The sequence below is a fragment of the Carlito syrichta genome, unplaced genomic scaffold (assembly GCF_000164805.1).
Source record: "Carlito syrichta isolate Samal-C Ts95f unplaced genomic scaffold, Tarsius_syrichta-2.0.1 Scaffold304408, whole genome shotgun sequence".
Lineage (NCBI taxonomy): Eukaryota > Metazoa > Chordata > Mammalia > Primates > Tarsiidae > Carlito > Carlito syrichta.
In genome coordinates this window covers 822,955-838,565 of record NW_007248504.1, presented here as the reverse complement: position 1 = coordinate 838,565, position 15,611 = coordinate 822,955, and the positions used below count along the sequence as shown (strand labels likewise).

Below are 15,611 nucleotides of genomic sequence, written 5' to 3'. Positions count from 1 at the left end.
TTTTTTTTTAAATAATTTGCTTTATAATTACTACTTCATGCTTACCTCACTGAAAATGAAAACCCACCTTGCTACTTGGTTTTAAAATCTGAATATCTGATTGTTGAGGGATCTTCTGTAGCTCTTGTGTATCCAGGGAGGGAGATGAGGGCTATCATCTTTGAAGTGACATCTTAAGCTAATAAAAACTTGCAATCCACAATTGATTTCATGAGGCTGTTACCCTTTAAGGTGGATAACACTTATCTAAAATAGTTCAAAAATTGTTTTAAAAGGACAATTATAGCTCAAGTGTAAAATTCTTGCTTCTGGGAATAAGAGTGATACTACCATGTTAAGTATTTTGGTAAAATATTCTCTGCAAATGTACAGACCATGGCAAAGAATCAATCTGCAAGCGTTAGGTCTTAATGAAACTGATGAAAGGCAAATGACAGTTATCTAAAGACTTAGAATGCTGAACTTTTTTGTGTGGGGAAGGAAAGGCTTAAATATGCAAAGCAACGGGTTATAACTACTGGAGAGCTACAGTATTTATGCACAGAAATCTTACGTCCTACTCTATATCCGAGATATCTATATCAGGCTTAAAAGCCAGATAAACTGCTCCTTAAAGCATATTTCTAAAAAATACTCGGTAAGGATCCCACTGTTGAACTTCAGGTTGAATTCCTGAGTCTGTCAGTCATTCCCAACCTGTGTGATTTTGGATGTGATTCTGGACCTGCCACTACTGTGTTAGTTTTCTAATCTGTAAATAAAATACCTGAATCTCATCGGCCCCTGACAGTTAAGTAGATTGACTATAAGTTGCACAAGGATAGGGATACTCTGTTTTTTCTAAATCTCACATGCACACAATAGGTGAGCAAAATATTCTTAAACAAATGAAATTACTAAACTTACTGAGTACTTATTAAATTTCATTTTAAACATATCTGTGTTAGTTTGTGGATCTCTGAGTTTATAAGGCAATGCTTTGACTGACATTTCCTCATTCTTCATAGGGATTTACTTTTTGATATAAGTAGATTCAGCTAACATTTCCTTACATTTCCCATTCTTTGTGGGAGTGGTTTTCCAGAAATCTGCAGTACAGTCCTAGCTACTTAATGATGGGGATACATTCTGAGAACTGTGTTGTTAGGTAATCTCATCACTGTGCAAACGTCATAGAGTGTACTTACACGAACCTATATGGTGTAGCCTACTACATACTAGCCCTACAGGCATAGCCTGTCGCTTCTAGGCCACAAATCCATAAAGCATATTACTTTACGGAATACCATAGGCAAGTCTAACACAATGGTGTTTATGTATCTAAACGTGAAAAGGTACAGTAAAAATACAGTATTATAATCTTATTGGACCATCCTTGTAACATGCGATCTGTCATTGACCACAATGTGGCACAACTAACTAGACTTGTTAAAAAGGCAAATTCTGATCCTTGTGACACAAGGTGGGCTCCAGAAATCTGTAGTTTCTAAACAAATCCTACAAGGGAATCTGATGTAGACAGTATAAGTATCACATTTTGAGATGTCTAGAAGAAAAATCTTAAAACTCCTGGGCCTTTTTTTTTCCATGTGAACCCTTCTCTGTCTAAGCTGGTCAGTCTCCTGAACTAGAAGACCTGGATCTAGGATAAAATAAAAAATCTGCATGTGTACAGAGAAAAAAAAAGATGCAGCACCCCTACTGGACCAAAAAGATTACTTACTATACTTCAATTCTTACCATTTTCTTTTCCTGCTTTGGCTTAAGGTTTGTAAAAACACCTACCTCCTATGTTAAAATGAACTCTTCAAATAGACCATATAAATACAAGTGTTAAATAAGCATATGATCCAATTCCTCAAAGAGTCGCATTTTAATCTTTTGAACGGCTCCTTACAACATCATCTAAATCAATTGTTGTTGAAATAACAACTCATGTATCTGCTCATGATCCAAGGCAAGACACAGCAAGTTGCCCATAAATACAAAAATGTTTATAAATATAAGAAAATGTAATAACATCTTATTAAAGGACAATGGTTTTTAGTTCTCTTGAAGTATGCCTGAAACACCAAAACTGAAGTCACTGGCTATATTCATAACCAGCTCAGTGAGGATGTTGCCCACTGCCTAACATCTGTAGGACAGTTAGGGTATTTTTGCAGAGCATTCATAATTTGAGTATTATCCAAAAGTAGTTTCATCAGCTGGTACTCTCTCTGTGAATTTCCTGAAGTTCTTTCCACGGGCTTTATTAATTCTAATTGTTGTAAATGTTCAAAAGCCTGAAAGATGAAAGAAATAGTTTAGGTTGAATAGGGTGAGGGAACAGTGACGGTTTCAGTCAGTTGTAGAATAGTATCAGGAAGAAAACGTAATAAAATTCAAGAGTCCAAAAACACTTCTCATCAAGTCATAAACTTCACGTCAGCAGCTAAAACAGTGTCAGTGCAGTTATCTGTCCATGTATTTTTGAATATAAACAGGGCAAACTTTAATTAAAGTCTGTACAATATGGTTTTCTTCCTAACCTTATTCTATAGTCTAGTTCCTCCTAAGACTTTAATTAACAAAGGGTTTCTAGTTCTGTACAAAAACCTACTGATTACCTAGGTTACTAACATTTGTACTGACATTCTGTCGCTATCTTTGTAAGACTTTGCTGTGTAAAAGTTTAACACAACTGTAACAAAAAGCAGACACCAGAGGAAACCAGGCCCAGTCAGCTGGCTCTGTAAGTAAATGATTCAGCAGGGTGGTATGGACATGGGAGGCGAGGGGACAGGCTCCTATTTCTCAAAGAAGGCTGAGATTGTCACAACCTGTCAGCAAGCTCCCTTCTTCCACTTTCTCCATCTTAACAGGCTCTCTACTAGCTGCTGCTTCTTACCCCTCAAACCTCGATTGTTGTTTTAAGTATGTTACTAGGGCATACAACAGACCATTAAATCATGACACACAGATCATTACATACTGACAAACTGAGATAGATTCCTGAGCATTCTATTCTTATAGCTCATTATTAAAAAAAAAATCATTGAAATATAGTCTTTGTATCATAAAATTATGATGAGAAGAGACAGCTCAGATACTATTAACTTCCGAAAGTGAGAAAATACTGGAGGCTGCAGGTATTGGGGCAGAATAAAATTGAAGCAATTTAAAATATTTCTGAGCAGCAAAATACTTCCTTATTGAAAATGTAGACATGGGCAGCTACAAATTATTCACAAGAACTTAAATGCTTAGGTACCTTTCCTTTTTCACAACTTTCACAAACTATCACTATCAGACAGATGTGGAGTTATGGAAGAAAAAAACAGCTTTCAGTATGTTAAACAATTCTCCTTTTTCCTTGAAGAAACAGTAATTCTCTGTACTCACTTGTTGCTACCAGAAATTAAATTCTGACTACTAGAGCCTATAACGGACATCAAAAGACTTATGGATCTACTGCTTTAAAAAAAAGTCTGTGGGATTCAATTTTTAATTTTATTCAACTTTAAGTTTAAAGTTAAAAACTGATACTTGGTCTAAATACAAAAGTTTAATTATGTTCAGAACAATTTTGAAATGTAAATCTACTTTTTCAGCTATAAATTTTATGGAATCTAAACAATTTATTTCTAATGAATATTTAGGCAATTGAAATGTGCTATCGGTATAAATACCTACCAAATTTTAAAGATTTAATACAAAAGAAAGAAAAATATTTTACTAGTAATTTCCCTTATTGATTATATACTTTGAAATATTTTAACATATTGAATTAAACACATTATTAAGGTTAATTTCACCTTTTTAAAAACTTTCTTATGGCTATTAGAAAATCTAAAACTATATTATGTGGCTCACATTATCTTTCCAGTAGACACCAGTACCCTAAAATACAGTCCTCAAGTTTTATAACGAATGCCTCACCCAGCCACCAAGTAAGAATTTCTTGGAATACCCTCACAGGTTTTTAAATTTATTAATTGCTCATATCTGTATTTTTGTCTCCCTTTACTGAGATGATATAACCAACCTTGGGTTAGAGAGGGGATAGGGTTGTAGCAATGTGTTTTGACTAATGAACAGTTCTTTTCAGGATGCAAGTATTATGAATAGACACGAGAGGGCAGTACAGCTCCACAAACTGTAGAACAATTGGCTGCTTCCTTATTTCCATTTTAGATCATTTGCTTTGGAAAAAACTCAGTGATAAATATCTATTTTTTTAAAAATTAATAAGAATGGAACTTTATATATAATCAACTGGATATAAAAGTATACTTGTCCGCAAAAAGATAACAGCAAACCAAATCTTACCTTCATGACAACGGGTTTCTCAAAATTATAAACAGAATGAGCTTTCCTTTGAACAAACTTCTGAAACTCTGGGTAGAAAGCAATGGCAACATTAGTACTTTCAAATAAGCAGCAGGAGAGACAGAAAAAACTGTCCAAGTCTCATCTCACCATTATAGACCATTTGAAAATTAAATGGCTCCTCTTCATAGATGTCATTTAAATGTTTCATTGCTATTATAAGGCAGATTTCCAAGACTGACAGACCTACAGTAAAAGGGAAAAAACTATGAATTGTAGTTTAATGACATAAAACTGAAACAGCTGTTCTCCGAAGGGTATAATGTAGTGAAAGACCATGGTTTTGAGTGCTATAGAGGTCAAGACCCTCCTAGATTCAAATGTGTTTCAATCACTATTATCTACATAAACTTCAGTAATTTACCTAACCTCCCTGAGCTTAATTTTTGGCATCAGCAAAATAGAAATCTTTCTAAATTTACAGAGATATTACAAGGTTTAGAGACAATATCATCAAGCAGTCACCATAGGGCCCACAGTAAACAACAAACAGAAGCTGCAATTATGATGTCACTTTAAATCACAGAGGACCCATGGGTGACATTTATCCAGAGAATCCTTAAACCCTTGGAAATTATATCTAAAATCACATGCCCTTTTTTCCCCTGGAGAGAAAAAGTTCATTAGGCTCCCCAAAGGGAGAGTGGACCCTGATGACTAGAAGCCAGTGAGTGCTCCTCAGCAGTACTTGGTGCACAAGAATGTCTGCAATATAGTCTTACCTGGATTTCCAATGTGGCAAGGGAATAGAGCACCAAGTTCCTTTCCCTTCCAAAGGGAGTGATCATACAAGGACTGAGTTCAAGAGGTATGGAAATACTAGTATTCTATATATAAAGCACTATACCAATGTTAATTAAATGTTGAAAAACATTCCATTATCTACATTCAAACTTTTAAAAACCATAATTTAAAAAAATGAGTAAAGTCGGTTTCTCACCGTGTACAATATTTGCTTTGGAGTCCATGCTGCACAGTTGGTTTGCCTCCATGAGATCTGCAGCAGTCAGAACTGGGTGTGATGCAGTTACTCGATTCAAAGCAAGCATCTAGGGAAATGTGGGTCAGAAAAACAATTACGTATTTCTTGGGTATTTTGGAGCTACTATGTAAAATTTCATTTATAGAGTCTGTTCTTGAGGGAGAGTAGATGTTAATGTCTCGGAAAGGCATTCTTTGATTTACCTCTATTAAAATCCAGTATTTCAATCTATATGCCATATAACTCTATACATGTAAAGCCGGAAAAAAAAAGTTCTTGCTACTCTCCCTACCCCTTCCCTCTTGCCTATTTTGTTTGCTTCTCAAAAGAACATTTAAAGAGGAGTAAGGTAAGGAGAACAAACTGAAAATAAGAACACTAACCAAAGTCCCAGACACAAGCCAAAAAGGCAGATCTATGCCTCACGTAAACTTTTTCTACACCAAATCAACCAGCTAAGGTTAGTGTAAGGTAGGCTAAGAGAGACAAAGATTAGCTTTATTTTATGTTCAAATGTACAAAAAAGAAAACAAACACCAAATTTATACCCAGAAACAACTCTTCTTGAAAGGAGAGTCTACTTCTCTTGTGCTTTTCATTTAGTTTTCCAAAAATTAACACAGCTCCTAGACTAGGGTTGCCACTCAAATATTTGAAGACTTTTTTTTCTTTATTTGTATTTGTCATAAAAGTTAAATTTATTCACTTAGGGTTAACAGATTTTACAGATATAAATGACTGACATAGTTAAATGACAATTTCAAATACACAATAATTTCTCAGTATAAGTATGTACCTTGCAATAATTGGGACATACTTATCTAGAAAATCTCTCTTCCACTTTAACCAGGACATAGGTGCCTTAGTTGGAACACAAGAGTTTGGCAACCCTTCTCCTTCATTCTCCTTGAGACTTGGGGTTGCCAGTACTCCTTCCCTTTTTCTCCTGTTGGTTTTCTTTTATTACAAAACATTTTCTACCATACAAAAAAGGCAACAAAAGAGAATTCATACAATGAATACCCATGATCACTTTCCCAATTTAAAAAATAAAATTTTAGAGTTGCCTGTCTCTTCCTGATTGACCTTGACTCTTCCCTGCATAAGACAACCATGCATGTTTTTATACTTCTACTTTATATTTCTACTTCATATGTATGCAACTCTAGGCAACACAATCATTTTCAAGTTTTACATAACTATTATATTGTACTTGCACAACTCTTTTCACTGACCATCTGAGATTTTATCCATGTTGAGGTGTCAATTCTAGCTTAATCATTTTTTTCTCTTGTATTCCTTTGTATATACAATTATTCATTTTCTATTGGTAGACATCTGTCATTTTCTTTTTTGCAACTATAAGTACTTCAGTAAGCAATCTTGTACATGTCTTCTTGTGTTTCTAATTTTCTCTAGTCAGCTAATTTGCCAAACTGCTCTCCAAAGAACCTATACATATTTACAGTGCTGGCAGCAATACATTTTAATAGTTACAAACATTATACCATTAGCTATAACCTTTGACATCCACCAGATTAGCAAGGAAAAAAATGTCTATTTGTAGCATTCATTTATCTGCATTTCCCCAGTTGCTGGAGAGGTTGAAGACCTATAATCTATAGAGAGCTTCCACAGGTTATCTTCACAAAGATAATCAAGAATGGGGTAAGCTAAGGATATGAACAAACAACGATAAAGAAGAGTGTCACATGACAAAAAACAAGCCATTATTTAATTCCTTACCAATAATTTAAAATGTAATAGAGAACTGGCAGAACAACAGTTGTTCAGGCTGATAATACTGAGGCCAAGATATATTCCCAGAAAAAATAACTGACATACATAATATGTATTCCTTCTAAAATTTCTTAAGTCTCCAGGTTCCTTCATGATACAGATAGTGTTGTTGAAAAGGACAGAGTATTTCTGGTAGGAGAGGGTAAGCTAATAGAGTAAAAGTATATACAAGGTATAAAAGACTTAGGTTTTCTCAGCAAAAACAGGAATGAGAAAAGATAATCTGTAAATATACATGGCAGAACCATATAGCAAAGCAGAATACAAGCTTGAAGCCAACTGAGTTCTGGCTTTGCCACCTACTTGCTGTGTGCCCTTGAGCAAGTTATTTAACCTCAAGGAGCCTCAGTTTCTTCAAGGTAAGGATAAAAAGTTACGATTACTGCAAAGGTTTGACACAGTTAGGTAATGTAACTGCGGTACCTGGCTCATGCACTAGTCAAAAAGTGGTAGATGCTATTATTTTTATTCTATTATTATTACAAGTGACTAAGAAACTAATGAAACCAAAACTCATTTCTCTTCGAAAGGTATTTGTCATAGATAATTTTCCAGAAATATTAGACTAAAACCAAATACTCTTAGTGAAGGACGTTCTTTAATTTTCAGAACAATTAAGTACCCCTTGATTGATACTAAGTCATAATTTTAAAAAAAGAAAGACCATGACCAAGTAGGATTTATTCCAGGTATGCAAGGCCGGTTCAACATTCAAAAATCAATGCATCAAACATGTGGATAGGCTAAAGAGAAATTACATGATCATATCAACTGATCCAGAATAAGCATTTGACAAAACCCAACACCCATTCATAGTAAGCTTTCAGCAAATTAGAAACAGATGGGGAATACCTCAATTTGATAACAAGCATGTATAAAACACCTACAGCTAACTGCATTCTTAATGGTAAAAAACTGAATGCTTTCTTACTAAAATTGGGAACAATCACCATGCTAACTCAACTAGTGCTGGAAATTCTAGCCATTAAAATAAGGCAAGAAAAAGAAAGAAAAGCTATACAGATAGGAAAGAAAAAAAATAAAACGGTCTCTATTTGTGAAAAATACACATGCCTACAAAAAAATCCCCAAGAATCCCAAGAAAAAATGCCTCCTAAAAAAAAAAAATTGGCTTATTCCTAAAGTGAGTTTAGCAAGTTAATGGAATATAAGATCAACACACAAAAATCAATCATATTTATGTATACTAACGATGAACATGCTGAAATCAAAATTTTAAAATCTATTTACAACTGTTCCAAAGAAAATTAATACTTAGGAATACACTTTAAATAAGCGCACAATCTATAATGAGAACTATAAAATGCTGATGAAAGTAATCCAACAAATTAAAGGAGATATACATCATTCAGAGACTGGAATACTCACTGTAGTAAGCATGTCAATCCTCCCAAAGTTGATCTATAGATTTAGTTAGTTCTCATCAAAACTTACTTATCTAGTGAAAGAGTGTGAGAGACAAAAATAAAACTAATACAAACCAAAAGCATGTGTAATGACCTCAGGTTTTTGCTAACATTGAAATGCTTCTGTAGTACTTCTCGCACACTTCTATCTTCTGAGAGACACTAACAGGAAAAAAAAAATCAAAACAAAATTGAGGAACAATGCAGTCTAAAACCTAAATATAATCCTAATTGTGTACCTTACTGGTTGGTGTACCTTACTAACTCTATTTGATATTAATTATTAAATAGATGCTGGTCTTATTGGTAGAACACTAAAATCAAAATAAAAGTTCCGGGTACTAATTTTCTTCTTTTCCCTTTACGTTAATTCAACAAAGTATGTTTTAACTTCTTGCTACTCCAAAATTTCTACTCTTATTAGGAAAACTGTACAATCATACTAGTGATATGAACAAAATGCAGAACAAAACACAACAAAGAATGAGAGTTACTATACATGGGGAAAAAAAGGTAATGTATTACAAAGAATGTTTAAGCCATCTGTCACATAAACAAGTTTCAGTTATTGGTAAAGGGATTGTACAGAATAAGTCAGGAAAACCTAATTGGAGGCAACAGTTCACACAAGAGGCAAGGGGGGCATCTGAATGATCAGAGTGATGTGAAGACGAGAGAATTACGACATTTGTAAAAGAGATATCTAAGAGAATCAACTGGGAATTCTTGGGGAAAAGAGAAGGAAAGTTTTGAAAAGAAGAAGAGAAAAATCAAAGCTGATCTACAGGGGACAGAATGGCCCATTAAGAGTGAGATTCAAGCCGGGCTTGGTGGCTCAACCTGTAATCCCGTGCCTTTGGGAGGCTGAGGTGAGTGGATTGCCTGAGACCGCGGGCAGCGAGACCTCATCTCTACAATAAATCAAAAAATCAGCTGGGCATGGTAGCGCATGACTGTAATTCCGGCTACTCGGAAGGCTGAGGCGGAAGGATTGCCGGAGCCCAGCAGGTCGAGGCTGCGGTGGCCGGGAGTGGCCACTGCACTCCAGTCTGGGCGACAGAATGAGACTCCAACTCAAAAAAAAAAAAATAAAGAGTGAGATGTGGTCAAGAAATGAACAATGGATTGCCAATAGTTAAGACGCAGTGGGAAAAGAGAATTAAAGTAAGCAAGAAAGAAAGATACTAAAGACTAGAAGAGAGACTACAAGAGAGGGCAGTGTTATAGAAAACAAAGAAAATTTCAAGAGGGAAATGGTATTCAACAATGTAAGCTATTTTGTAAAATTAAATTAAGAAGAGACTAATGGCTTTAGAAACTCAAAGCTCAACAGGGCTCTTTGAGAAGGCAATGTCTAAAAGAAACAAGTGGCTGCAGTGAATTAGGACTGAATTGGAAGGTGAGGAACACTGAAGAAGAGACTTGATAAAAGGAGAGTAAATTCAAAGGCAGCAGAGCCAAGAAAAGTTTGGGGAAGACTGACATAATTTTTCAAGTTATCTGCATGGAGCAAGAATTTTTTTTTCTTTACTTAAAACTAAGCAATTCTACATTCTACAGCTACAGCCACATGTGCTTACTTCTTCCACTGTAAAAAGACTCACATTGAGAAATAATCTCTAGTCTACTGGAATGGAATGTCATGCTCTCGGCAAATACACGATCCTAGTTCTAGTTTCCACTGCCTTGCTATTGTTTTTAGTCTTCTCTTTGTATTTTAAAGAGTTTCCTGTTGTTACTAGGTATGTCTTCGTACCATAAACAACGTAAAATATCATTAGAAGTACACAGATTAAACATAAAATAATAAAGCAAAGTAGTAAAAAAAATAATTTTTCAAATAAAAAAGTTAGCCTTTCCAAAATTTTCAAATTTCAACATGAAAGAAATTTTTAAAATATGAAGCTAAAAATCACAGGCAAACTACCATCCATCTTGGTTTCTGTAATTTTGGACTCTTATGAAGTCACTTATAAAACTAATGTGGCACAAGCACTTAAGAAAGCTTAAGAAAATAACTTGCAAGAATTCAATTAGTTTTAAAATTGTATTTGTCTTTCTTTGGCAGGATGCTTCAAAGGGTTAATCTGTACTCCGCTTTCCTGCTTTCCTACTTTACCTCCGTATTCTTAGTGGTCTGACCCCAACTCCCTTTCTTTCTGAAAGTTATCACCTTCTTGCTTCCATTAATTACTTAATCTGCTTTTTAAAAAGTCTACATTATGCACATATGTGAGTCACTAAAGCAAACAAAACAATTATCTAACCTTTCCCATTACACTTTATATTTCATCTTGTTTCAAACACTAGAAACTATTTGAAGATAAGCCTATCATCAATAACCACCTGAACTTAGCTTTAGTACTCTGGAGGATTTCCTTTGAGGAGAATTAAAACTGACTCTTTTAAGTGCTCATTTTCAGTGATTTAGCTTACACTACCATGCTAAGGTAGAGTCTACTCTGCTTACTTGACTCATTTGAGATAGGGCCACAACAAACCTTCAAGTTAGGTTGGAAGTCCAGGTTCAACTCTATCCTGAAGATATTTCTAGGATAAGATTCTGGAGGTGACCTATTATTGGCACTATTACTTTTGGTTTGGACTTGCAATTAAAAAAAAATCTACTAGTCAGTCAGCACTGAGAGAAACAATAGCTCCTTTTACGCAACCACCACACCTCTTCACAGGACAGGGACTCTGACCGTGGTGCTGACAGATTTTTCAAGTGAAGCTCATTCATTAGCAAACCAAAGGGATGTGGCACAAGATCATCAGGATACTGGAAGAAAATATTAGAACTAAGAGACACAAAACAGTGGTGTTAGTTCTACTTTGTGAAACTGATCTAGGATAGTTCTCACATTCATTGCTACCATCTGGCCCTCAGTTTAGGGAATATAATGTCTGCAACGAGTAGAGAAAACTAGGGTTGAGTTATCTTACTGCCACATGGTTACCATTTTCTAAGTCCTCCAGAGTTATGCTTCACTAGTAACCCTCATTATCATTCTGTATATACCCACTCTGAGACGCCCAGAATGCAACACAGCTGGGAAGGACAGAAAATAGATGATGGCATAATGCAACCTGGGCCAAGTGGTCACCTCAGAAAAAGAGTCAGCATGAACAGGAACAGAATAAAAGCCATGGGTGAGCATGGATTTCTGTTAAATACTGTAACAGACGACATTTGGATCTCTAAAATACACAGAAAAACACATTATTGGAATAAGACAATCATCAGTTCAGGAGTTGTACAAGGTCAAAGTCTGTCAGGCACTGAAAAGTGAATCTAAAGAATGACGATTTAAAGGTCTGATCCACTCCAGACATATGTAAGAGCGAGAACAATGTGGGAGTACCAACCATAAAGAAAATGCTCCACAGAACAGAATCCTATAATTAGAAACAGTATCAAAGAAAACCTGCCTGAGCTAACTGAAAGATCTGAGTCCCAGGCAAGATTAATTTGGGGAGGTGAGTGGAAGGGAGGATCCACATCTAATGATAGCAAGCCACAACATCTAAATTTTAAGGATAAAGTCAGTCATCTTAACATACAATTATGCATAGTTGTATTAGAAAAAAGTGAAAACAGCAAAACAAAGAATAATATGTAGACTTTGAGCTCTTTATGTAAAAATAACAAATTTAGCAAGTATGTATACTCTGCAATGCTATAAACCAAATAATTACTCCATAGTAAAATAAAGGAAAATGGACATGAGTACAAGGAAAACTTTCACTTTTTGCCAAATATCCTTTTGCATTGATTAAATTTTGTTCAATGAACTTTTGAGAGAAACATTTTGAAAATAAAATGTCAAAATTAATAGTGTTTAAATGAGCAGACTGTATTTTAAAATCAACAAGAATCATTTAAAAAGCAAAATAACGCAAAATTCTCACTTTTAATTTAGTATTGGCATTTTAGATTTCATAGTAAAAATAATTATAGCCATCATTATTGCTTTAACATAAAATCATCTTTTTTAAGAGCCAGTAAATACAGACTGTAATAATATTCAGAGATCTAATAATCCTTAACAGTATTTTCATATTATAGAAATTTCTTCATAATCAAGGCCCCTAAATTATGCAAACTCATTAATTATCTAAAATAAAAACCAGATATAGATAAGACAAAAACTTCATTAAAGTTCATTTGAAACTGACATTAGTCCTAAATCTTAACTGTGATATTCTTTTGAGATAGAATTTAGGTCACATGACATTTCTATTGTCTTTTATACAATGAACATTTTAAAAAAGTATAATGACCATTAAAAAAAAGTATATAAATTGCATTCCTGCAGTCTTATGCCACAGTGACATTCGGTTTGTTATTTTTAAAATTTGCCATTTTAACTGCTTTAAATTGTAAAAGCAAGGCACATAAATTACTTTAACGTTATTGCCTTTAAGTTACCTGAACATTCTCATTCCACTTCTCAGCAAAAAACTTGTCTGGAAATTCTGTTGGTAGAGATAATTGTTCTTTAAATATTTTAACATACTGTGGAAAACCAAATGAATTCATTAAGTGTATCTGCCGGTGAGAAAATCGTGACTTCACTCTTTTTTCCAAGAGTTCCAAAATATCCTTAAAAACAAACAAAAACCCCCGTAAGATGTGGATTAAAAAACTACTGCAGCAATGTTAGAGGATAAGTAAACTATTGCCAATAATTAGTGCTGATTTTATAAAACATCATTAAAATTTTTTTTAACTTTTACATAAGTTAAATAATCCCTCTCTAGGTATCTGCTGGCTTATTGATGATATATGCCTTTTCCCTACCATGTTGTTCTCAGCTAATCTGTAACATTCCAAGACCCAAAACGATTGTTTAGAAAAATTGACTTTACTGAAGTTATATGCCACAGTAATATCAAGAGTTTCAATAAAGAATTTTGTACATTCTATATGAAGATGAAAATTAAAATAATGAAATGCAGTGAGACTTATTACATTCATAAAAAATTAGACATCTTCTTCCTGGTTTTATGTAACAAAGACTCAAGAAGCAGTATGTGAAATGGAGCAAAATTCAGTTCGCTAAAATACCTACAGATTTAAGCTAAGCAAGATGGGCAGAGTAATCAACTATAGACAAGGGAACTGGCAGAAGTGTAGCATGACATCGGTAATAAGTTATTCATCTTTTGACTTTTCTTTATAGTGATGTTTTTAGAAACTACTTGTGCTTATGCTATTTCTCCTTAAGAAGAAATCAGGAATCAATTTACTGTCAAAGGACACTAGACACCAAAAGATAACGAATGTACTACTTAAAGGACATACAAAGTTTTCTTAAATAAGGGAAATACTTCACAATCCTGACATGCACTCAGTGCCCCGGATATCAAAAGCACAATTGGTAGGTTGTCTTCTTAAGTCACATATATGGGAAGGAATTGTCATTTCTAAATTTCTTTTTTACTGAACTTTCAATCTGTCAAAAGATGTTATGGTACAGTTATCATATTACTCAAAAATTACACTCTAAGGTATACAACCAAGAGAAATGAAGCCACACAGCCACAAAAAAAGTGTACATGAATGTTTACAGTGGCAGTATTTATAACAGCTTAAAAATGTAAGCAACCAAGATGTCTATCAAATGATGAATGGATAAGGAAAGTGTAGTGTGATATAGCTATACAACAGAATATTAATGGACAATAAAAAGTAATAAAAGACTGATATGTGCTACAACACAGATCAACCCTGAAAACACTATGCTAAGGAAAGTAAACCAGTCACAAAAGACTATATGATTAAAAATTACTAGACAGAGAGTAAATTAATAGTTGCCTAGGGCTAAGAGGGAAGAAGGGGACTTGAGGCAATAACTAGAGGTTATAGGGCTCCTCAATTGACTGTGATAATAAATGCACAAATCTGTGAATATATAAAAAATTATGAGTGAATTGTATGGTATGTAAATTATATCTCAATAAAGCTGTTAAAAAAATCCACCCCCAAACATGAACAATGACATGAGATTGGATTATCTCAAGAAATCACTTCATTTTTAAGATAAAACAATTGTATTAGAGAAATACATTTTAAAAAAGTATCTTCTGAAAATACATTCTAAGACACTTACTGATAAAATGACATCATGCCTGGCTTTTGTCTCAAAATAATGAGACTGAAGAAGATGAAAAGGGTAAATAAAACTAGTTGTAGTAATTGTTGAATCCAGGTGATGACTGGAAAAGAAGGATTAGCGCTTATCTTATTATTCTTTCCTATTTATACTGTTGACATTTTCTATAATAAAATTTTTTGAAAAGGGGTGTTGTGAGGCCCAGAAATGTAAATTCTTAAATCTAGCCTGATGATTCTTATAATAACTGGGTTATTATTATTAAGAAACCATGGTATAGAAAAATTCAAGTGATCAAAACAGTATCATGGTTAGTTCGGGAAGGAGGACAGGAAAGACAAATAGCTTAAGTTGAAGTGGGAAGGATGAATAAAAAACGTGGAATGTTTTTATAAGGGCAAAGAAAATCATAGTGTCAGTATGAGAATTAAAGTAGGGAAATGTTATGTTCAAAAACAAACATACAAGGTCGTGAACTTGCCACCATGTGCTTATGTTGGCAACACTATACAAACAACTCAGTAAGGTTTTATAATCTTGGTGTATCAGTGTCTCACAGTTGTGTTCATGTCGATATGTGGCAGAGTCTCGCTGAGTGGTGTTCATTATTGCTGTTGCATGTTTTGTGTGCTGTCATGAGAATGTTGGAGCTTGAATTTAGAGCAATGAACAAACATTGCATTTCTTGCTAAATTTGGCGAGTGGAAGTGAGATCAGGGACATGCTAGTCCAAGTTTGTGGGGATAATGTTATAAAGTCAGCATTCAAATGAATTAAATGTTTTTCTGAGGGGAGAAAAAATGTCACTGATGAAGAGTGGTCAGGACGACCAGTAACGAGTAGAACTCACAAAAACATTGCAAAAATTTGTTGAATTGTGTGTCAAAATCATCACCTGACTTGTGAAGCACA

At 34.3% G+C, this 15,611-nt stretch overlaps 1 protein-coding gene across 3 annotated transcripts in view; it reads right to left on the bottom strand.

Annotated features, from left to right (window-relative positions):
* Nucleotides 1–1,854: 1,854 nt before the first annotated feature.
* Nucleotides 1,855–15,611, bottom strand: part of ORC4 (origin recognition complex subunit 4) — a 51,777-nt gene continuing 38,020 nt past the window's right edge. The window contains exons 9-14 of one of the 3 annotated variants that reach the window (XM_008059872.2): nt 13,013–13,186; nt 8,656–8,742; nt 5,312–5,420; nt 4,462–4,557; nt 4,312–4,379; nt 1,855–2,285 (exon numbers count right to left, since the gene is read on the bottom strand). In XM_008059872.2, the coding sequence (XP_008058063.1) occupies nt 2,097–2,285; nt 4,312–4,379; nt 4,462–4,557; nt 5,312–5,420; nt 8,656–8,742; nt 13,013–13,186 (723 nt within the window). In that variant the 3' untranslated portion in view covers nt 1,855–2,096. The remainder of the gene's footprint in view (nt 2,286–4,311; nt 4,380–4,461; nt 4,558–5,311; nt 5,421–8,655; nt 8,743–13,012; nt 13,187–15,611) is intronic. The other 2 variants (XM_008059874.2, XM_008059873.2) reach the window with 2 other exon arrangements.